Source organism: Setaria italica, chromosome V (assembly GCF_000263155.2).
Source record: "Setaria italica strain Yugu1 chromosome V, Setaria_italica_v2.0, whole genome shotgun sequence".
Taxonomy (NCBI): domain Eukaryota; kingdom Viridiplantae; phylum Streptophyta; class Magnoliopsida; order Poales; family Poaceae; genus Setaria; species Setaria italica.
In genome coordinates, this window is record NC_028454.1 from 13836841 (window position 1) to 13860235 (window position 23395).

General features: G+C 49.5%; 3 protein-coding genes and 1 non-coding gene across 4 annotated transcripts; all 4 read left to right on the plus strand.

The window, feature by feature from the left end:
- The first annotated feature begins 1612 nt into the window (after positions 1 to 1612).
- LOC101752474 lies at positions 1613 to 4217 on the plus strand. The gene has a single exon (XM_022826447.1). It carries the CDS (start codon positions 1992 to 1994, stop codon positions 3843 to 3845), a length of 1854 nt encoding a protein of 617 aa, XP_022682182.1. The 5' UTR covers positions 1613 to 1991; the 3' UTR covers positions 3846 to 4217.
- Positions 4218 to 7448: 3231 nt separating this feature from the next.
- Positions 7449 to 12466, plus strand: LOC101786213 (protein ABC transporter 1, mitochondrial). The gene is made up of 8 exons (XM_004968590.4): positions 7449 to 8065; positions 8209 to 8437; positions 8550 to 8702; positions 8853 to 9011; positions 9463 to 9622; positions 11293 to 11402; positions 11590 to 11706; positions 11815 to 12466. The coding sequence occupies exons 1-8, from the start codon at positions 7527 to 7529 to the stop codon at positions 12202 to 12204; spliced, it is 1857 nt and encodes a 618-aa protein (XP_004968647.1). The 5' UTR covers positions 7449 to 7526; the 3' UTR covers positions 12205 to 12466.
- A 282-nt stretch (positions 12467 to 12748) lies between these two features.
- On the plus strand, positions 12749 to 12820 carry TRNAH-GUG. Its single transcript has one exon. It is a non-coding gene; the product is annotated as a tRNA-His (tRNA).
- Positions 12821 to 17306: 4486 nt separating this feature from the next.
- On the plus strand, positions 17307 to 22147 carry LOC101786608 (pectin acetylesterase 3). The gene is made up of 10 exons (XM_004968591.4): positions 17307 to 17720; positions 19893 to 19975; positions 20100 to 20229; positions 20309 to 20382; positions 20557 to 20768; positions 20897 to 21011; positions 21225 to 21302; positions 21414 to 21519; positions 21646 to 21797; positions 21899 to 22147. Exons 1-10 carry the CDS (start codon positions 17456 to 17458, stop codon positions 21998 to 22000), a joined length of 1317 nt encoding a protein of 438 aa, XP_004968648.1. The 5' UTR covers positions 17307 to 17455; the 3' UTR covers positions 22001 to 22147.
- Positions 22148 to 23395: the final 1248 nt, after the last annotated feature.

Here is a 23395-nt window from a genome sequence, read left to right on the forward strand (position 1 = left end):
TCCGCCCGCCCCTCCGCCCGCGCCCTCCGCCCGCCGCCGCCCGCGCCAACCGCCCGCGCCCTCGCGCCCGCCTCGCGCCGCCCGCGCGCCGCCCGCCGCCGCCCGCTCCCGCCCGCCGCCGCTCGCGCCCGCCGCCCGCCGCCCGCGCCCTCCGCCCGCCGCCCGCCCGCGCCCTCCGCCCGCCGCCGCCCGCGCCCGCTGCCCTCTTCTGACGCCCAGCCAAGGAAGGAGCTGGTAATTAGTAGGGGTAGAGGTAAATGGGGTGGACCAGGGGTAAATGTGTCGATACCACTCTCATTTATTGCAAATAAGCAACCCAAACCAAACACCTAGACTTATAAATAAGCAACTACAATAAGCAAATAAGCAACTTATTTATAAGCAATCCTAACCAAACAGGCCCTTAGTTAAAGTTGGATAAGTTTGACTTAAGATAAAGCAAATGTGACATGTAAATAAAAATAGAGGGAGTAGTAGCTAGAAGAACGGTACATACCCATTTACCTCAGCAAAGTGTCTCATGATAGTAACTCATGGGTAGGGAAGTATGAAATAATGTAGGAGGTGACAATCTAGAGATTTGTTAGTCGCAAAAATGACCCGTTTTGCGTCCATTTTTGCTCTAAAAGTACGATAGCATTGATATTTTCTCATATTTTTATTGCATTAATTACACTTATTTGTAGTTGTCTTGGATGATGCCTTGAACCAAATAACCAATGCATGGTTAGGAAGTATGAAACAATGCAAGAGCAACAATCTAGAGGAACGTGCCACAAGCGGTGGTGTTGATACTTTGTTGTGCATATAACAAATGTGCATGCTGCATTTTTTTCTCATATTTTTCATCATATTAATTGAATCGTAACCACCTTGCATGACACTTTGAATCAATGCATGGTACATAAGTATGAAACAATGCAAGAGACGACAATCTAGAGGTATGTTGGCGGCAAGCGGTAGTATTAATACTTTGCCGCGCATATAATAAATGTACAAGATGCATTTTTGTCTCATGTTTTCCATCAAACTAGTTGAACTATAAGTGGCCGTTTTGGAAGACACTTTGAATCAATGCATGTACGGACATATGAAACAATGCAGGAGACGACAATCCATAATTTCGTTTGTCGTAAGCAATGATATTGATAACTTGTCACACATATATATAATGAATGCTGCACTTTTGTCGTATATTCTTCATCTCATTAATTGAACCGTACACTTATCCGTAGTTACCTTGGATGACACATTAAGCCAACCGACGGCCGAGCCCAAACTAAAGCTATGGGACAAAAACCCTAAAAGTCACTGGAATTTCATTGATTCTATGCAAATGTCTAAAAAAATAATGGCAATTCCAACTATTTATATGCGAATACTGTCATAAGTAAAGAAAATATGAAATAGTGGCGATTCACAGGTTAACCATGCAAGATGAAGCTAATATCGTGTTCGCTGCAGCAAGGTTCTACCATGATCGTTCCATTCGTCCTGTGGGTACAAACTACACAAATTATGAGTTCACGACCAAATGACACAAAAAGCTACAAAAATGGGGAAAAAGAAACATATTGAGGTTTGGCCAGCCCAAACGCAGAAATTTGGAGAGAACATTTGTATTTGCTGTATTGAAATAATGAAGATTACAACTTGTAATGCAAGCGTATCAAAATCTTATAACGAACGCGTTGGACAAGGTCAATGTGATTGTCGCTTGCAAGTCCACCACCGCGTGAAAGGAAAACAATAAATAGGTGAGATCCTTAGCAACAGTAGGGTCTTTTTTGCAATCGCCAACCTAATTTCTCATTGGGAAAAAAAAAATAAAACCAGCGAAGAGAAAGGAGACTCTCCGGTGGTAAGAGCAAAACCAGGGGCAGCCCCCTTCCGGCAGCTGTTTCACAATCCAGTCCTCCGCAGGCAGTCTGGGATCTTCTGCGGCCACCGCAAGCAGCACAAGCGGTTTCGCGCGGGGAGCGCGTGGGCGCATGGGATCCCAGGCGGTTTCGCGGCCCTGTGGGCTCCCACCGCTGGAAACGGCGCGGCGCGGGGGAAAAACCCGCGCGGGGGGCGGTCGCAGCCGCACGGCCGAAACCGGCGGCGATCGCCCACACGGCTGCGCCTGCCACCCCATAAAGACTCCCTCCCCGCTGCCGTTTTCCCACGGACAAGAGGTCAAGAGCCGAGAGCGATCGAGAGAGAGAGAGCGAGAGCCAGAGAGAGTGCGGGTGGCTTTGGAGATTGGGGGTCTGGTGGCGATGGAGAGGGGCGACGGGGGAGGAGGCATGGCGCCGCGGGGCGGCGGCGGCGTGGTGGGGTCGGCGGCAATGCTGGGGCTCGACATGCACCTCGCACCGCAGCAGATGCACCCGGCCGCCGCGTTCCAGCACCAGGCGGCAGAGCACCACCACGGCGGGTTCCAGCTGCAGCAGCCGGCGCCGGTGAGGCCCCAGCAGCAGCAGCCGTCGTCGTTCTCGCCCTACTCCAACACGTCGTCGTCGCGTGGCGTGGTGGGCGCGGCGGGGGTCGGGCACGACGACGACATGGTGGGCAACGGCTTCGGCGGCGGCAAGGTGCAGCAGCAGCAGCAGATGGTGGCGGCGGCGGGGTGCCCGTGGTCGCGGATGAAGTGGACAGACTCCATGGTCCGCCTGCTCATCACGGTGGTGTACAACGTCGGCGACGACGGCGACGGCGTGGGGGCGGCGGCGGCCGGCGGCGCGGGAGGAGGCAAGCCCGGCAGGGCGGCGCACGGTCACGGTCACGGCCATGCCGCGGCGTCGCAGCAGCAGAAGAAGGGCAAGTGGAAGTCGGTGTCGCAGGCCATGATGGAGAAGACCTTCACGGTGTCCCCGCAGCAGTGCGAGGACAAGTTCAACGACCTCAACAAGCGCTACAAGCGCGTCGTCGACCTGCTGGGACGCGGCCGCGCGTGCCGGGTCGTCGAGAACCCGGCGCTGCTCGACGCCATCGACGACCTCTCGCCCAAGGCCAAGGACGAGGCGCGCAAGCTGCTCAGCTCCAAGCACCTCTTCTTCCGCGAGATGTGCGCCTACCACAACGGCGGCGGCCACGCGCCGCCGCACGCCGCCGCGCCGGGCGACGCCGCCTGCCTCCACCACCCGCCGCCCGCGCCCGCCGCTCGCCACGCGCAGCCCCAGCAGGCGGCGGCCCCGTCCCCGCCGGCGGGGACGAAGGACTCCTCCGCGGACGACGACGGCGACAGCGACGACGCCCTGATGAGCAACAACGGCGACGACGAGGAGGACGAGGACTACGGCGACGACGAGGAGGACGGCCACGCGTACCCCCTTAACCAACGCGCCCACCACCAGCACAACGGCAACAAACGCGGGCGCGGCGGCGAGGACAGCGGCGCGGCGGACGACGACAACGATGACGAGCCGCACAGCGGCGGGAGGCGCGCGATGAGGCCGTCGGCGGCGGCCGAGCAGCTGAGGAGCGAGCTCGCGGCGGCGACCGTGGCGGCGGACCCGCAGCAGGCCCGGTGCTGGGTGCGGCGTCGCGCGGTGGAGGTGGAGGAGCGGCAGGTGGCGCTCGAGTCCCGCGCCTTCGAGCTGGAGCAGCAGCGGCTCAAGTGGGAGCGGTTCCGCGCGAACAAGGAGCGCGACATGGAGCGCGCGCGGCTGGAGAACGACCGGCGCCGCATCGAGAGCCGCCGCATGCTGCTCATGCTCCGCCACAGGGACATCGAGCTCGACATGGCCGAGGCCAACTCGTCGTCCGTCGACCACCACCCCGGCGCGTCGCCGCTCGTGGGGGCGGGGCACTACCAGCAGCCTATCGGGTCCAGCCCGTCCACCGCCGGCCACCCCAACTAGCTGCGCGTGCGTGGCCTTTCCGTTACCGGTAGCGGTCGGTAGAGGTTCTTTTCAAAAAGGAAAGCTCTAGTTCTATTATTAGAAACAGTTCTCTTGGACGAAAAAGACAGTAGCAGAATAGTGCTCGAGTTTCAGAGTTTCAGGTCTACTAGTGCCGTAGCAGTTGTGCGTGTCAGGAGTTCAGTCAGTGTCTGTCTGTTCATAGGGGATGGGGATGCCCCTGCGTGGCTGTGTCAATGCAGGCTTCAAGTTCAGAGTCAGCTAAGGGGGTAAGTTCAGAGTCAGCTAAATTCTTGTAGCGATGCGCTAATTGATTTGCTTAGCCCTGATTGATACCAGAGCTAAATTTTAACGGATACGTTTGAATACTAATTAAGAGTATTGAATATAAGTTAATTATAAAACTAATTGTATAGATGGAGTGGAATCTATTAAACCTAATTAGTTCATAATTTGATAATATGGTGCTACAGCTATTTACTAATGATGGATTAATTAGGGTTAATAGATTCATCTCGTGAAAAATCTGTAATTAGTTTTACAATTAAATTATATTTAGTTCATCCGAACATCCGACGTGACGGATCCGAACACGCCCTTAATACCCTGATTTATCGTGTCTGCTCGACTCTCCTGTGTCTGCACCTGAGCATTTATTGTAGCGTAATCTGATACTCTGTTCGCTGCTTCTGTTAACCATTGCTCGATTTGCCATTTTTGGCCTGTGCAGTCGTGCAGATGTTGACACAACTTGCCCGCAAAAAGTAAAAGATGTCGATAACACTGCGCACGCACAGAACCTGAGAAACCTTACATGGAACAGTGTGAAAACAGTGGTACTACTACTGGTAGGCCAACGAACTAGTCCGTCGCGACCTGCCTCATCCACCATTCCTAGCACCGGCGAGGAATCGATGTATTCATCCAGTGGCAGTTCTGCCGGCGATCCAAATCTTTTTACTGACAGCATCGCTGTAGAATCGTGATTCTATCACGTTTTGAGAAAAAACAATATATGAAAAATTAAACATATTCTATCGCTGTATGGCTGGATTTGATATATTTATTCAATTTGCATACTCTAGTATACACACATACCCATGCCATTCTCAAGGCAAGTTAATTTATCATTATGGGGTCAAATATCTTCATAATTACATGACTTACCATGCCATGGACTGCAAAAAAAAAACAGTACTAGTGGGCAAGCAAAGACATTGTTCCCAGGATGTCCCACAAGTGTCAATTCTCTTCCGAAAAAAAAAGCAAAGACATAGTATTTCCCGACTAGATCAGTTTCTATTGGAACAGCCCTGGCCAAGCTGCAATTTTAGTTTCAAAAAAAAAAGCTGCAATTCTAGGTCCACCCCTGCTTCCCTTGTGGGGGAGGGGGAGGCAGAGGGAGTACGAGATTAGTGCGCTGAATAATTCATGGCCATGAATTCTTGGCTTCTTGATTATCAGATTGCTGTAAATCAAGTCGAGAATTCTCCAAAATTTCTATGACTCTTTCTGTAATCAAGGAGGCCATGAATTCTTTAAGGATTGTTATGTTTCCATTTTAGTTTTCTCTTACTCCCTCCATAAAAAAAAACACTTCTAGATTTGTCTAAGTCAAACTATTTTAAATTTGACCAACTTTATAGAGAAGAGTATCATCATTTATAACATCGCACCCTTGTATGCTTCCATGAATAGTTTGCAAATGGCATTTTGTTATAATTAATCGTTCAAGTGGAAATTTAACACAAGTTATAAGAAGAATGTGATTTAAATTCCTTCAAAAGCTATAAGAAAAGGAATCGAATGTCTCAACCTCACCGGCCGAGCAGGAAGCAAAAAGTAGACATGGCAAACCGTTTGCATGTACATCATGCATACTTTAATTTGAGTACCTCCAATACTATGACATTCAATAGCTTTAAACTTTCATTTAAAAAAAAGTTCTAGACAAGAAAAAGTACTGAAATTATTTCCGATTGGTATTTGACTTAGGAATTAGAATGTAAACTATTCTCAACCAATAACCTCATCTCAAAACTTCATAAAGCTTTCAAGAAAAGCATCAGTACTATTTTTTTTCCAGTAGCATGGTTGTTTAGTGTTCTCTAGCTGTGAGGAAAGGGGACATGGAGAAATTGGACTTGACAACCCAAGAATCCATCTTTAGTATAGTTGAATTTTCATGAGATTAGGGCTGAGATGTAGAGAGAATGGGCTTGCTTTTGAGACTAATCAAGGTAGTAAAGAGAGAAAATAGAACAGTTGGGGGCCAAAGTACATTTCAACTTTGATCTCTTTTATCCGGTTTAGAGACACTTTTTTTTGCAGAAAATATAATAAAGGTACCAAGTAGTTTTTTCACCTAACTTTCTCGCGTGCATGTGTACTGAACCTTTTTGGTTGCACAACGAAATAAAAAATGTACATATCACATTTTGGAGTTTTTGAAGCTTAAATGTACATTCTAGGACTTACTTTCTAAAAGAAAAGATTCTGGAACAAGTTTAAGCATGGTTCATATTCATAATGCAGAGGAATATCCGAATACGCCATGAACTTTGCCAGAAATGTCATTTTGGTCCCTGAAGTGTTAAATATCGATCAAATTGTTTGATTAGTTTCGGTCTTGAAAAAGTTAATGAAGACGGTGTGCAACTTTTGTGCCCTATATTTTTCTGATATTGCTCGAGTAGCACTAGAGCACGATGAGCGTCTTGTAATCCATGGAGTCCACATCAAGTGACTCAACAGCAAACTGGGACAATTCCAACGCATCCTCTTGCGTGTTGCAGTTGACTAGTCAATGACTAGCAATTTAAAGACTGATCGGGAGAATTTCAGTATAACCTCAAGCTAAAACAAACAAATCAACATCTAAAAAAAAAGAGCATGATGAGTGTGATTGTGAAGAAATATGACTGTATGAGCATATCACGATTTTCTTTTATGAGAAATGAGCATGCCAAGATTGGTTTCACATAGACGTCGTGAGAGGTAGCCTTTTGGTTTCACAAAGACGTCGTGAGAGGTAGCCTTTAATTAGGTTTGTTTGGAGCCCTCCGATATTTTTAGTTCAATATTTAGATATCAATTAGAATGATTAAATATGAGCTAAATGCAAAACTAATTGCATAAGTCGTAGCTAATTGATGAGTAGAACCTATTAATCCTAATTAGATCTTGATTAGCTCATGTTGTGCTACAGTAAACATGGACCAAGGTCTAATTAGGATCAATGGCTTCTACTCATCAATTAGTTGTGACTTATGCAATTAGTTTCATAATTAGTTCATGTTTAGTTATCCTAATTGATATTCAAATATTGGATTAATTTTTAGTCCACGATCTCCAACCGGTTTTTAGAATGCTTCTCTTTTTTCTGACCAAAGAATGCTTCTCATTGCTAATGACAAAGACAAAATAGCAACGTTAATTAGCCTTTTTTGATGGAGCGGAAGGCGAGGACTCTTTCGTGGTCTCGTGGAGAAAAATAGACCACTGGTGTGGCTGGGCCTAACTAATAGCTAGCCACGTAGGCGGCGGCCCATAAAGTGAAATTCACGAGGGGCCCAACAACAACCGGTGCCGTCGTGGCCGTGTCGTCTCGCCGCGCCTGCCGCCTCCACGCATTCTCTCTTCTTGGTCCAGGGGCCTTCCACGCCTCCTTCCCCTTCTCCCATGGCGTCCAGGGATCTCCGGCGCCTGCTCGACGGCGCGGCCCTCGTCGCCCGCGAGGCCACGCGGGGCACCTCCCCACGCGACGTCCTCAGGTCCGCGCTCCTCGCCACAACCGACCTAGCCGGCCTCACCAAGGGCACTCCGCGCCGCCCGCAGCCCCCTCCAGGCGCTGGGCTGCACCCCGCCACCGAGTCCTCCCGCCCCTCCTCCTCGTCCTCCTCCGTCGTATACTTCACCCACGACAACGCCGCTGCGTCCCCGCAAGATCCCCCGTCGGAGCGGCCGCCGCCCCCGCCCCAGCCGGCGCAAGAGCCCGCACACCCCGCGCGGACACAGGAGATCGCCGGAACTGGTTCAACCGCCCCCGTCGACGCTGAGCCTGCTTCCGTCACGGCGGCCAGGCCGGACCCTGTTGCGGTTCCTCCGCCCTCGCCATTGCCCCCACAGGCGCCCCCTTTGCCCTCGCCGGCGCCACTGGAGAAGAGGAGGCAGTTGCGAGAGCGAAAGGTTCCATCCACACCATTCAGCAGAGCCCTCGGGTAAGCTATCAAGCTCATATCCCGCCTCAATTGAAATTTGGAATAGCGCACGTTTGTTTTACGTTGTGTATATGCATCCATCTGAATTGGATAGATGACGAGTGAATCGTGTTGTTTTTTGGTGATGTGCCGGGATAATTAAGGTTTGCCGGACTGGGCGCTGGGCTAGCGTGGGGTACTCTTCAGGAGTCGGCCCGCCGGGTGGTGTATGGCACACCGGCTGACACAGATGGCAAGCGGTCAGCGCTCTCGCCATTCTTGTCCGATCAGAATGCTGAGCGTATTGCCCTTGCACTCTGCCGGATGCGGGGAGCGGCACTCAAGGTGGGACAGATGCTGAGCATCCAGGATGAATCCCTTGTACCCCCACCGGTATTATCTTGAATCTAATGCTACAATTTTGTTTCCTCACTATTGTTTTACGCTTCATTTACCATCTTCTTGTGATCTGCCAATCAAATTGATGTTGGCCAACTTAATGTAGGTATTGGCAGCTCTTGATATTGTTCGTCAAGGTGCTGATGTCATGCCGAGGAAGCAGCTAAATTCAGTCCTTGATGCTGAGCTTGGCCCTAACTGGTCCTCCAAGTTGAGAAGTTTTGACTATGATCCGCTAGCTGCAGCTAGCATCGGGCAGGTTGGTTCAGCAGGGAACTCTATATGGAGTGAATGTGAAATTTGAGCATTTACCTCAAGCACAATCTGATACTAAATGTGTTGTTGGGTGCTGCTCTCACTATCGAGCCATGTCCTTTGCTTATCTAGTGCTTCTTTTTCTTTCAACCAGGTCCATCGAGCGGTTTTGAAGGATGGATCAGATGTTGTCATGAAAATACAATACCCTGGGGTTGCAGATAGTATAGAAAGTGATATTGAGAATGTTAGGCTACTTCTAACTTACACAAACCTCATCCCTAAAGGTCTTTTTCTTGATAGAGCTATGAAGGTAAATCTTTTTCTCAATTACTTTGATAGAGATATGGATTGTTCACTCTGTTTCTTTCTCATAGTATTTCTACCTGCAGTTTTGGCACACTTTTTCTTTCTGTCAAGATTGTATTTTTCGTGCAAATGTAGATGGGATTGTAATGTGAAGTACTGCACATTTGAGTATGTTAAGATCTTTTCCGTATGAGATGGACCAATGTTGATCTTTACTCAATATACAAATTAAAACAAAATTCAAAAGGAATTATGGAATTTCTTAGAGTCGCATCCAGCAAGTTGCTCCTCTTTACAATCTCTGTTCATACATTCTATAATCTTAAGGGTCAACTACACATACTGATCATTTGATACTTTCTACTCTTCTAATAGAGCCAAATGTCTTGTAATATTGATGCAAATTTCTAGCATACAGAGAATATGCTCTATGATAATCCTGTTATATAATTCAGGTGGCAAAGCAAGAGCTAGCAAGGGAGTGTGATTATGTATTAGAAGCAAGTAACCAGAAACGTTACAAAGAATTGCTATCTGATAGTGATGGCTATTATGTCCCAAAGGTCATTGATCAACTATCTAGCAAGAAAGTACTGACCTCAGAGTTTGTTCCAGGTATTTTTAGCAATGATGCTATGATTTTTTTGCCCTGTGTATTTATTGTTTAATATTACCAGATTAAGTGATAGGGAATTTTTTGAGATATGTTCAGCTGCGAGTGTAATCCCATAAATAAACATGGGATTTCTTTACTCTTGCGTTGTATGGCTTATCCATTTCAAATTCCTTTGCTGTGTAAATGTTGAGCATGAAATGCTGGCATACTGACAATTTGAAGTACCTCTATGTCTTATAAACTAACGACACAACCAAAGAGAAAGGCAAACATGTTTTTTAAGGACACAGATCAGGTGCAGTGGTAACTGCCACTGCAATCCAAACCATCCAATAGGCAAGCAATGGCCTGGATCATATTCTTGTTTTCTCCTTTTCTCTTCACTTCTCTTCTTCACCCGACGCTGCCATGGACGCCACAGTGCCACACCATCGCCGTCGCGGGAGTCAATGCTCGCCCAGCACCTCTTCCCGCCGCTCGTGGACATTCTGCTACTCCTCCCGCGCGTGCCGGAGCGGCCGTCATCAAACTCCCTCATCTGCTCGTGGAGAAGCCATGACTTCTGTGCCGGCACCGAGCAAGGCGCGCACGTCGAAGAAGACCGGTGCTGTGCAGTGCCCCGTGCCCCAGTGCAACGTTCCGTGGCACCGAGCGCTCTGGCAAGCACCTAGCAGCTACGATGGATGGCGTCATGGACGACACCTAGTAGATGCTTGAGGAATTGCCTGGTAGTATTATGGTCCAACTCTTGTTCCAGCGCGTTAGTCAACTAGTTTCTGCACACCCGAATTGCTGCTCTAAATGAGCAAATCCGCTTGGTCCTGCTTAATTAAACCTGGTGTGCCATTGGAAGCTGGTAGCACGGGGTGATGCAAACTCTCAAATTGTCGGAGAACAAGTGTCTTACCTCTGGATGATAGCCAATTAGTTGTCCACATCCCTGAAACATTTTGTGTGGTTTTAATTATTGTTGAATGATGTAGTAACTCACAACAAAAGACTTGTTCAGTAGTATGAAAATGCATATGTGCTCTGTATGTCTGAGAATTCAGCACACCAATGTAAAAGAAAAGGAGAAAACAAAGGTTGTGATCCAAGCCGTTGCTTGTCCCTTGGATGGATCAGATGCTGGTACTGCTTATCTTGCAGTGGTAGTTACCACTGCACATGATCTGTGTCCGTTTTTTAATGGAGTTTCTTATTAAAGCCTGAATTATTTTGCTGTATGCTTTCCTACAGAGAGCTTGAACATATTAGACCTTTAACATACATTTTGAATAAAAAGGATTGCCTTGTTCAGTAGTTTGTCTATGTGAAAATTTTGTAATTAGAGTTATGCTTTAATAGCTTTTTATGGTCATAGAATAAAGCTATCATATTTCAGGTTTCAGATATGCGGCAATAAGCTCATTAACCATTGAAGAATAAAACTATGCTGTTTATGCAGATTAATTATTTGCTTCATGGCAAATGAATCCTATGTTTGTTTGATCAGTAATGAAGCTATTTTGATGAACTAAAACCTGTTAAATATACTTCTAATACTAGCGTCAAACTATGCAGCAGTATTTGAAGTCTTCTGCTGGTCCCGTTTTCTTCATGAAATTGAGAATCAGTATTTTTTATTGGGAGATTCTAACTCCTGCATCTACCTGTTGCTTCTGTACAGGGGTTCCTATTGATAAGGTTGCTCAGTTAAGCCAGGAAACCCGCAATTATGTTGGTTGTAAACTGCTTGAGCTTACAGTAAAGGAGCTATTTGTCTTCAGATTTATGCAGGCATGCGTCGACTTCATTCCATCTGCTAAATTCATACATAACTTATAGTTAGAGCTTGCTGTCTGTGTAATCTGCATCATGCTAAAGTCCCATAAATTGCTAATTTATAGTACACATGGTCAAGGTTGAAAAACCTCATGTACACTGCTCTTTTTATGCTGACCTTTTTATTACTCTTTTGGTGCAGACTGATCCAAATTGGAGTAATTTTCTGTATGATGATGCTACAAGGAAATTCAATCTGATTGACTTTGGGGCAGCTTGTGATTTTCCAAAGCGCTTTGTAGATGATTACCTACGTATGGTATGTAATGACAACCAATGCACCCTTCCATTACCGAATCCATTATCAGAATTTTGCCATATTAGCTTTCAAGATGATTGGTGTCTGATTTATTGTATTGTTGCTCAGGTCGTTGCCTGTGCAAACAAAGATCGGGCTGGTGTCTTAGAGATGTCCCGCAGACTTGGATTCCTTACTGGTGAGGAACCAGAAGTCATGCTGGACGCTCATGTCCAAGCAGCCTTCATTGTTGGTGTGCCGTTCTCAAAGCCAGGCGGCCATGATTTTCGAGCGAACAATATCACACATAGTGTTTCCAATCTCGGGGCTACCATGTTGAAGCACAGGCTGACCCCACCACCGGATGAAGTTTACAGCCTCCATAGAAAGCTGTCAGGTGCCTTCCTGGCTTGCATCAAGATAGGGGCAGTCGTGCCCTGCAGAGAGATGTTGTTCCAAGTTTATGAGCAATATAATTTCAGTAACGATTATACCGATGTAGCTGCTAGTACTGCATAGATTACCTCATGTTGGGGACCTGCCAAATAGTTCCTTGTTGGCTGCAGCTCATTTTTCTAGAGAGCTTGGCCGTCACCTTACATTCATATTTGGTGTTAAAAAAGCTGAGAGGTTGTGTTCTTGGTTTGTAAAGTCTGTTTGGATGAGCTAAGTAGGAGACTGTACAATATGCTCAAGAGTAGCATTTCACTGGAAAGTGGTGGTATTATTTGTACAAGTTTTTTTAGCGGAGCAATAAAGGCAATTGAACAAAGTTTATTTTTGGCGAGTGTTGTCCGCACAATTTTGTGTTGTAACTGAGTTTTCCTGTCACCCGAGCCTTGATGTAATACTCTCTAGTATCTCTTCTCCAGTTTCACATGGGGCTAATTAAGCTGTCCCAATGCCCTATATTTAGAACCGGTGGGAGTACCAGGTAATCGAAATTGGTTGGTTGCAGACGATGATTCATTCAGAAACCGCGCATGGTTCATGGTTGTTACCTTGTAACTCAAGTCCTAATTATAGTTATAAATTACTTTCAAATGCAAATCTTTCACAAGTTGTGGCTGTAGTTTAGTGGTGAGAATTCCACGTTGTGGCCGTGGAGACCTGGGCTCGAATCCCAGCAGCCACAGATTTAATTTTTTGTGTTAAATTTTTTTATTCTCTGTATCACAATCCCCACGGTGCACTTGGGCCAAGTTCATGGGCCTCTGGCGCATTGTGCTGATGCTTCATTATTTTCACTTTTGCAAAGTTGTTATTTATTCTGTTTTCGCATGACACCTTGTTTGTGTTCGTATAGTTCTGTTTCAGCTGATGCTTTAGAACTGCCATCACGTGGATTCTTGTAACGATATTTTGCCATCACGTGGATTCTTGTAACGATATTTTGCCATCACGTGGATTCTTGTAACGATTTTTTTTTAAGACGTGCATGCTTTTCATTAAGAAGGAGAGAATTACAACGATGCAACTTATGGAGAACCCAAGCGCAGAGATATAATAGAGATCACAAGGTGGCGACAGACACGCGACCTAACGAAGAAACAACAGAAAGAAACTTATAACAGAGACACACAACAAAGGTGCCCAAACAGGAAGCCTAACAAAAGAGCCCAACGGAGGAGGAGCGTGGAGGGTCAAGCAAGACAATGCCTCCAAGAAGAAAACGACGCCGAAGACGCCGCCATCGTCTATCTATCCAAGGGCTAGACCAAGTCTTCACCTAGCTAAACCAATTGGGTTGTAGGCTTCAGCAACGCCCCCAACAAGGTGAACTATATCCGTAGACGCAACCGTTGCCGGCATCGGCAAATGCTAAGTATAGTTTCACCATGGCCCCCAAACCCAAATCCACACATCGCTGAGGCTCAAATGAGGGCAACAACAGCGGGTAGCCCAAGTTAACGAAGAGGCACACCTACAGGAAATAGCCAAAACGACCTTCGAACCAGACGACAACAACAGCCACGGACAACCAGTAGATGGAAGCAGCCCCCATTTGCCCATGGAGCGGAGAGACGACCTCGAAGAGAGCAACCACGACCTTGTAGAGAACGACCACGACCTTGCCGATGAGGGAGACGACCTAGTAGCAGCAGGGGAGAATGACCTAGGGGCCACCCAGTGGCCCTGGACAGAACATGGATTCGGCAAGGAGCGGACCCGTTGACGAGCAGCCCGAAGCATCCCTTGCTGCAGGAGGAGAGGGAAGAAGGAGCGACCTTGGGCCACGCCGACCATCGGGATGAACGGATCTGGTGTCCGATGGACTAGGAGACTGCCTCCTTCTCCAGGCAGGCCACAACCACGCATTCCCTGTCACCCCACCCTTGGAGGCAAGACAACGAGGGCGTCAACGGCCGGGGTGTCTACACACGGGTGGGCAAGCCCGCGGACGCCGGGCTGCAGTAGGACGCGTGGTGCGCGCATGCCGTAGCCCTGCCGCCGTCGATGCCAGAGCGGCCGCTGCAGATGCGACGGAGAGGTGGAGGGTCGCCCTAGGCTCAGAGGAGACAAATCCGGCTTGGGAGCGCAGATCCAAGGCTAGGGTGGGTAGATTGGCGGGGAGGGCCAGAGCGCGGCCATAGCGGCGGCTAGGGTTAGGGCGACCGGGGGATGACTATGGCGTGGTGGGGTGAAGGGAGGAGGGGGAGAGGGAAGGGGACGAGGGGGTGCCAACTTCGACGCCGTTGCTAGAGCCGCCGCCTAGCAACTTGGGCGAGTCTCTGGCACCACCGTCACCATGCTCGGCAGCAGCAGCCCCCGCAAGACTTCCAGTCATTGTAGATGATGCCGCCACCGCCGGCCACCTCACCCGCGCGCGCCCGACGCAGGTGTCGCCACCGTCACAGGGCGCCACGCACCCGTGCACGGCCGTAACAGCCCCACATGGGTGCCGACGGCCAGCACTGCCACTTTCGGGCCATGGGTCACGAGGACGCGCTAGACGATAGTGAGGCCGACCGCCTGCTCGGCCAGATCCGCGTCCACCTCCACCAGCAGTAGGGTAACGCCCGCATCCCCAGCAACCTGTAGATATGGCAACGGAGGTCACAAATCCAGCCACAGCAGGGTGGATCCGGCCGCGAGGCCACCGTAGCTGGCCTCCATCGAGGCCCCCGCCGCAGCCACCAAGGATGAAGAGAAGAGGTTGAGGGAGGAAGAAGACAACCGGAGATGGGAAAGGGGAGCCCCACCGTCGCCTTCCCTGCAGCTGTGCGGACTTCCTGCGGCCACTCGAGCGACGGCGAGGTGCGGGAGCGGCCGTGGAGGGCGGCAGCGCGGGACGCTCGGGTTCCGCCTGTGTCACCCCAGGAGGAGCGACACGGGCATTCTCCTGGTTCCATAAGCTTTGTTTGTAATGACATTTTAAAGAATAGGGTGCCTTGAAGTTGAAATCCTATAGGAATTTAAAACGCGGGAATGATATGCGCTTGGAATCTTGGATGCTGTAAAGGAATCCTAAGACACAAAAGTAAGAAATTCATAAGGCTGGAGTTCCTGGATATTTCCCTCCAAAAATCACATGAAGGAGCTCAATTTACATGAATTTCAAAGAAATCGGCAGGATTTAATTCTTTATCCCAAAGAAACTCATAGGAAAAACTCTGCTGATGCTTTTTTCTGATCAACACCGAATGCGCTAGATCGCGCGGTCGACAAAACTCTCCTTGTGTGGCTCCTGCCCTCGGCTAGTCAGACCGGTCAGGGAAGCCGGTCAGACCGGTTTGCACAGGGGCGACGTGAAAACCTAAGATCACCAGTCCGGGAGGGACCTCGTCAGGAATCATGCACCTAGGGTTGCTCTGAGATCGGCAGGCTACTCAGAACCTTCTCAGCCACTGTCGAGACGAAAGAGGAAAGCAAGGGGTTGGAAAAGATTAGGGTTTGCGATAAAAGTAAAGTAAATATTTTGCTCGATTGGGTTGCCCTCAATCGGCCGTGGACCTTCATATTTATAGGGTGGGAAGGTCTTGCTCTAGTAGGAGTCGAAGGTTATACAAATCCCGTGTCAAAATACAACACCTAACTCAAACTAGCCTGGTCGAACCGGTCCGACCGCACAACCCAACTGATCGATCGGTCAGCATAGGGCTGAATCTTGCCAGAGCCATAACTCTCTCATACGTATTTTGATCATCTCAACGAGATCTACGCAATATGAAGTCTAATCAGAGATTTGATAATGTTTCTAAAACTGGTCTGACTGGTCTGTAGACCGATTTGCCCAGATTCAGACAGCAAACTCCTATAATGCCAATTTTGGTCTCGAACAAACTCCTATTGAAATCGAATTCTACATAATTCCTATATTTTTCCTCAATTATAAATGTAAAGGGGACCTAAATTGAATTAACCCATCGCATAGTTTTGTCCCTATTCCCCTTGAATTAAAAGACCTCTTTACACATTGACATTGGAATTGTATTATAATACCAGTACCAAATCTTCTAAACTTATTAATTATGGTTCTCGGGAGATCTCTTATTAATTACTAGTGCTGGAGGGAGAAAAAAACATTTGAACACAAATCTAACCATACAATTTTCAAATATTCTTTTTATAAAATATTCAAAGAGAGATGTTGTCATTTATAAGTTTAAATGTGTCAAGGTACTTTAAAGAAAATGATATGCATTTGTGAGTTGGAAAAACTCCAAACTAGTGAAAGCTAGTACAGTATTTTTAGAACGGTGGGCTCGTTGTTTGCGCCATATTCAAAGTGAGACAAGCAGAGAGCTGTGCACCAGGGACGGACCTAAGGCCCGGCCACCCTGGGCAGCTGCCCGGGCTCCGTCATCACATACCCACAAGAGTATGTGTATGCATAGGTATGAGTAGTACGGTTCCACAGTTTTTACTTGCATGTTAGCTTGGACTGTTGTACATGCATGTATTACTCGTCGGATGTATTGTTAAGCTAGTGGTTTGGCAGATTGCAAGAGAGCTCGGTTCGATCGCTGGGTCCGCCACTGCTGTGCACCATATATGCATGGCGAAGTGGCGAGTGAGACGTCGAGATCAAAGATTTAATTAGCTGTTTCTTTTAGATGAAATTGAGTTAATTAGCTTTTTGAGAGGAAGACGTATTCATCATGGCGGCTTTCAAATTTTGCGGGTGAGGCGGTGAGTGAGCCGTCCGAATCGACGGTTGCCTGCGCACGGGCTGCTTGCATTGCTGCCTCCCTTTTGGCCGCGGCTTCGCCACGACGGCTGGATGTGGTCGTTGCCACAGGCAGCACGGTCCTGCACGTACCTGTCCCATCTCCTGTGCTCTCTCCACTGTGCTAGCTCTACCTGCCGTAATCGCGTATCAGTGATGTGCACATGCATGTGCATGCGTCTTAATTCGATTGATTGATTTCCTGGCTGGATTGATGGGTCAGCAGGCGAATTATTGAATTTCGGCGATAATCTGGCAAATCAAATTATTTTCTTGGGCAAATCATTGTGCATGTATGTGAACATAAAACACGAAATCTATCCAGATATATTTGCATATCTCTCTTTTAATTTGTGCAGGCAATGAGCATCCATATCCTCACATATGGAAGCACGGTATTTAATTTGCTCAACTAATTTAATCGAATCCTGCGTGCTGGATTTGTTGGCTAGCGCTACCTGCTACACATGGTGATCTGTGTGCTGTCGCTGGGTGTGGTGGTCCGCTAGGTGTGTCATCCCCTTGCTATGCGCGCGTTAAATATAAAGCTTCCATCACCACGGCTTCATCGCAGCAGAGACACGAAGAGGAGGAGGATCCATGGGGGAAGCTGGGGTTGTAGCCAACAACAAGTTCTGCAGAAGGCCGCTTCTCCTCGTCCTTGTCGTCGTCGTCGTGCTCGTGGGAAGCTGCTGCGCTGAGGCCGCCGCCACCGCCGCGGCAGATGAGCTGATCAGCAGCAAGGACGGCGCCGGTGGCGGCAGTAGTAGGACGAGGAGGAGGAGGACCAGGAGGCGTGCCGCGGTGGCGGCACCCCTGATGGTGCCCATCACCGTCCTCAAGTCCGCCGTCGACGCGGGAGCCGGTACGCATGCACGCTTCTCCTTCTTCCTCCTCCGATCAGCCGTCATGCATCTTCTCCGTACCAGATTGTTCGGTTCACACGCGCATGCAAGCCCGGCAGTCAAGAGGCTTTTGGCATGAGAGACAGGATAGATGTGGAACGAACCGGGCGGCCCCGATTTGAATTTCATGCATGTCCGATCCAACACATTTGCATGCAAATCTTTTTGCTCGAGCACGATCCGATCCATTATTCATGCACGACGAGGAGAGATAGAGTAGCTGCCTGCCTGCTTTATTTGTGTCCACATCACTGTCCAAATCCATCCATCTCCGATCAGTATGCAGCTAGGCGTTGTTGCACTGTCGCCTTGCATGCGCGCACTGTGCAGATTGGGTCCCTGCCATTTCGGTAGTGCGGTCGGCGCGTGGACGGTATGATACGGCCGGATCGGAGCGCCGCATGCACGCGCGTGTGGTTCCAAAAGGCGTCGCGTACGTTGCACCCGTGAGTGACCCCCGTCACGACTCACGAGCCAGTGTGTGGCTCGTCATTTTGGCTGTTCCTTTCACCTACGCTTCTTTCCATTGCTTTTGGAATATGTGGCTGGTTCGATTAAAAAACCGGGACCGGGACGAAAGAAGATCCGAGTGCCAATAGTCAAACCTGGAGGTCGGCGCGTAGCGGGAAGTCCCGAGCGTAAAGGTGAGGGTGTGGTCTATCGAACAGGTCGGACAACCCTCGAGAGTGATTAATAGATCGGCTAAGAAAGCGAGAAGGTATCTATTTATTCAATATGAGAAAGTTGAAAGAACAAGTAGCTTTTATATCCTAAGGGTAGAAGCGCCATGAGTGTTGGATGTTCGCCACAGTCCGAAAACTAGGTAGGTTCGGATGGGTCTTCAGACTGGATCTGGAACGACTGCGTGAGTTTTTCGAAAAGCACGGCAACCAAGTTCTTCAGGCCAAAAGGGGCGCGGGGAAGGCTCGGCGCCAACCTTATGGGGCGTAGTGCCGCCTCAGAGAGATTGATGCACTCAACAATTGTGTTGCTGATGCGATCTAGCCGCGCGATTAGATCGGAGGGCGTAGGTGGGCGGGTTGCCGCGAGGATGCCAGGGATCCTCTTTGAGAGAGAGAGAGAGAGATCGCCGACCTGCTAGGCAAGCGACCTGATGATCCTCGGGTGGAGACCTTGCTCCGTCGATGCAGATCCGACGGATGACGAGCTGGCGATGGGCGCTGAGTGGGCGACGGAGATGGTGGAGTTGGAGTCTACTGGCATGCTCCCGAAGCGGGGCTGGATCAGATCGGCGAGGAAGTTTTCATGCTCTTAGGGAAGATGACAATGGGATGAGATGCCATCGAGCTCGCTAGGGAGGATCTCACGATCACCCCTACCTGGCACGCTAACTATCAGATTTAGTGACCGACAGTCTACCAGGGGGTTACCCAGGTGGTAGATTTGTAGGCGGGGGGATCATAAGACCAAGAACTCGAATGGTAACACAGGGGCGCAATATTTAAACAGGTTCGGACCTCCGTAGAGTAATAAGCTACGTCCTGTGTTCTGATGGATTGTATTGCTGATCGTAGGTGCGAAGAGTTGACGTGAGGTGGGATGAGTTCCCCTCGGGGGACGTCCTTGGCCGCCTTATATAGGTTGACGACCTAGGGTTATAATCGGATAGGATCTAATCCTAATCGGTTCTTACATGGAAAGCAATCTAGATCGGTTTACAACAAGTATCCCGTAATATCCGAGCTGAATTGATTCGTTCTGCCTCCTAGCTTGTGCTCCACGCGTCTTCATGCCTTAACCCGCACGGCATGGTCAGACGGGCCCACCTATCAGGGTCGATCAGTATCCTGATCAGTGGGGACCCGTGAGTACCCTTATCCCTCGAACGCCCCTGCCTTGGCTAGAGGAACCTCAGTGGTAAAATGGTAATATGGATTCGTTTTACTCCGTTAGGCTCCATTTGATAGTTATATAAAAGATGGATGGAATTTTCTTGTACGGGATTTTTTAAAAAGTAGGATTGGCATCCCAAAGTTCCTTTGAAATCGAAACAAAATCAGGCATCCCTATAGCAATTTTGGAACTTTAGGTGATGCATGTTGACCGCCAAGGATACTTAACAAATGGCACTGATTTTAAACCTTCTGTAACGGCACCATGTCCGTGTGCAGTGTGTATGGATGGAACACCGCCTGCTTACCACTTGGATCCTGGCTCGGGGGCGGGAAACAATAGCTGGATTGTAAACCTTGAGGTCAGTTCACCAAATCGTACCTGCATTTTCAATACTCCTATATATGCTGAGTCAGTACCGTGCACTCTCATGTGCATAGACGCCTGATTTCGCTGGCCAAGTGTGTCGATGAACGCTCATGCAGGGAGGCGGTTGGTGCAACAACGTGAGGGCTTGCCAGTTCCGCAAGACCAGTCGCCGAGGCTCGTCGGACCTCATGGAGAAGGAGATCCCCTTCGGAGGCATCATGAGCAACAGCCCCGTCGACAATCCTGGTCCGTCAGACCTTACAGGTTCTTGCAGCGTTTGCAACGCATTACTGATGATCAATGCGCACGTCCTGCGCGCGTGCAGATTTCTACAGCTGGAACCGGGTGAAGATCCGCTACTGCGACGGCGCGTCCTTCGCCGGCGAAGGCTTCGACAAGGCACAGCAGATCTTCCTACGCATAGCCTATACATATCTCTCTTCATTTCTCTGTTGTTAATTTCTTTCACTGGAAGCTCACGAGTTATCATCTGCCTAGCTATAGGTCATCAAATTAGTGAGAATTAGTCGGTGATCAAGTAGTAATTGATTCGGTGGAGCTGAGATTTTGCAGGAGAATGGGTTTTACTTCCGGGGGCAGCGCATCTGGGACGCCACCATCCGGCACCTCCTCTCCATCGGGATGGCCTCTGCAGACAAGGTGCTGCTCACCGGCTGCTCCGCCGGCGGCCTGGCGGCGATACTCCACTGCGACGAGTTCCGGGCCTTCTTCCCGCCGACCACCACCGTGAAGTGCCTCGCCGACGCGGGCCTCTTCCTCGACGCGTACGTCTACCAGTTTAAATTTAAAGTGCCACTCCCCTTTTCCTCTGCTGTTTGTATCGGCTAGTAGTGTTACCATGGATCACACGGTAACAAGCACCCAACAATTTTGCTTGGATGCATGGATGCAGTGCTGATGTCTCTGGCGGCCGCAGCCTGAGGTCCTACTATTCAGACATCGTGGCGATGCAGGGCGTGGCTCCAAACCTGCCGCCGGCCTGCACGGCCCGTCTCGACACCACCTCGGCGAGTTGCTAATCCCCTCTTAACTCTTACGAAGTCTTAAATTTTTGAAAATCTAAGTCGTTGCTCTTCTGTGGCTGCAGACACTCATTCGTGAGTGTTGAGGCCGGTTTCCTACGTCTAAAAAAAAAGTCGTTGCTCTTCTTCCGGCAAAATGCTCAGAATTATCATAAACACTTTCTGAATTATTAGACCTCCTCGTGCATGTCAATGCAGTGCTTCTTCCCTCAAAATGTGATCGATGGCATAAACACCCCCATCTTCCTGCTAAACGCAGCGTACGACGTCTGGCAGGTAATTATACATCACTATCCTTTTGCCACCTAGTAAATTACATCGCTTGCATCCTCCTGATCGTCAACACTAATACTCACGTTGTTTGAGCAATTGTAATTGACTCATCAGATCCAGGAGAGCCTGGCACCCGATGGAGCTGATCCCAGCGGCGCCTGGCGAACCTGCAAGTCCAACCGCTCTGCTTGCGACGCATCCCAGCTAACGTTCCTGCAAGGTTAAGCAAATAGATGACCTGCATATATGCGATGAAACCGATTTACATCGTCTACAAGTTGATCAGAAAATGATCCGATGCTCTGAAGATGGAACAGCTCTCTGAAATTCCCAGCTTAAAGTGCAGATTTCAGGGACCAGATGGTGGCATCCGTGAAAGGTTTCTCTGGCTCCAGAAGCAACGGCCTGTTCATCAACTCCTGCTTTGCGCACTGCCAGTCCGAGCTGCCGACCACCTGGAGCAACGCAGCAGGCGGCTCCCCTGCCATTCAAAACAAGGTAAACAATGCCGTGATAGCATCTTCACAGTCATACAAACAAAATTGAATGTTTGCACACAAGATTTGAGCATGTTTTCTTATGTTGCTGTTTGTGCACAGGGGATCGCAAAATCAGTTGGCGACTGGTACTTCGGCCGAGCTCAAGTGAAGGCGATCGACTGCCGCTACCCATGCGATGGAACATGCCGCAACATCATATGACAAAGATCCTGTTGTTGTACCTTGTGGTTTTTGTGTTGTGCACACATCGTCTGCGTTCAAGAGAGTAGAGAGTGTACATCACGTTGATTTGTGAAACAGAGAAAGCAAATGAATGCAACCATTAAAAGGAACGATATCTTGATACAAGAGAGAGTCAAAATGAAGAGGCCTGGAAGAAAGATCCCTGTCGATCGATATCCGAGTCCGAGCTGTCCGGAACGTAACCGAATTCAAATTCCGACTCGGAATACGATCCACATGCGCCGCCTTCAAATCCACCGCCTGTGTCCTCCCGAGGGAGATCGAGGGAGAACCACGGGCAGATCAAGATCGGGAGATCGATGGCGCACCGCGAGAAGTGCCTGGTGCGGGAGCTCCACGAGGACGTGCTGCGTCTGCAAGGCCTGGCGCGCCGCCATCGACGGCGGCCGGCTGCTGCGCGCGGAGCTCCTGCCGCGCTCGCTGGGCGGCATCTTCGTCGACTTCAACATGCTGGGCCGCACGGAGTTCTTCTCCTCCCCATACTGCGGCAGCGGTGGCGCCGCCGCCACCGTCTCCGGCGACCTCGACTACGCGCCGGACACCTCGGTCGAAGGTCACTGCAACGGCCTCGTGCTGCTCTTCAGCTGCGTGGCGAACCCGACCACGCGGCAGTGGGCGCACCTCCCCGAGCAGCCACCCCCGCGCACCGCGACGGAGGACGCTTACTACGAGCTCCCTTACCTCGTGTTCGACCCAACCCTCTCCCCACTACGAGGTGTTCTTGATCCCCGTCGTCCTGTGCTGGGCCGACCTGGACCCCGTGGCGCAGGAGTCGGAATGGCCACCGCCATTGTTGGAGACACACGTCTTCTCGTCAAGAACTGGGCGCTGGGAGGAGAGGTCGTTCGTTCGGGAAGGAGAAGCCGCAGGAACCATGGCTGAGATGCAGCTGGCTAGGGCCACACAGAAGCGCAATGGCGTCTACGGGCGAGGAGCGCTTTACGTGCACTGCCAAAGCGATTTCTTCTGCAGAATATCGACATCGGATGGTAATAACAAGTACCAAGTCATCAAGCACCCCATGGGCATTGAACCCAACGAGCATCCGGAGCTTCATCTCGGGAGATCAGAGAATGGGGTGTATTGTGCGGTGGTCGACCTCAACTTCAGACTTAAAGTTTGGATCCTCAAGGAATCTTCTGGTCGTATGGAATAATGGGTGCTAAAGCATCAAAACAACCTTAAGCACCTCTTGGCGAGTCCAGAGTATACCCAACAAGATTATTACGATGGAGATCGCAACAATGAAGAACCTGTGCATTGCAATAATAAGGTGAAAGACCACTCGTATGTTACTTTACTTGGGTTTCATCGGTTCAAGGAGACAGTGTTCTTGAACAGCACGGCCTATGA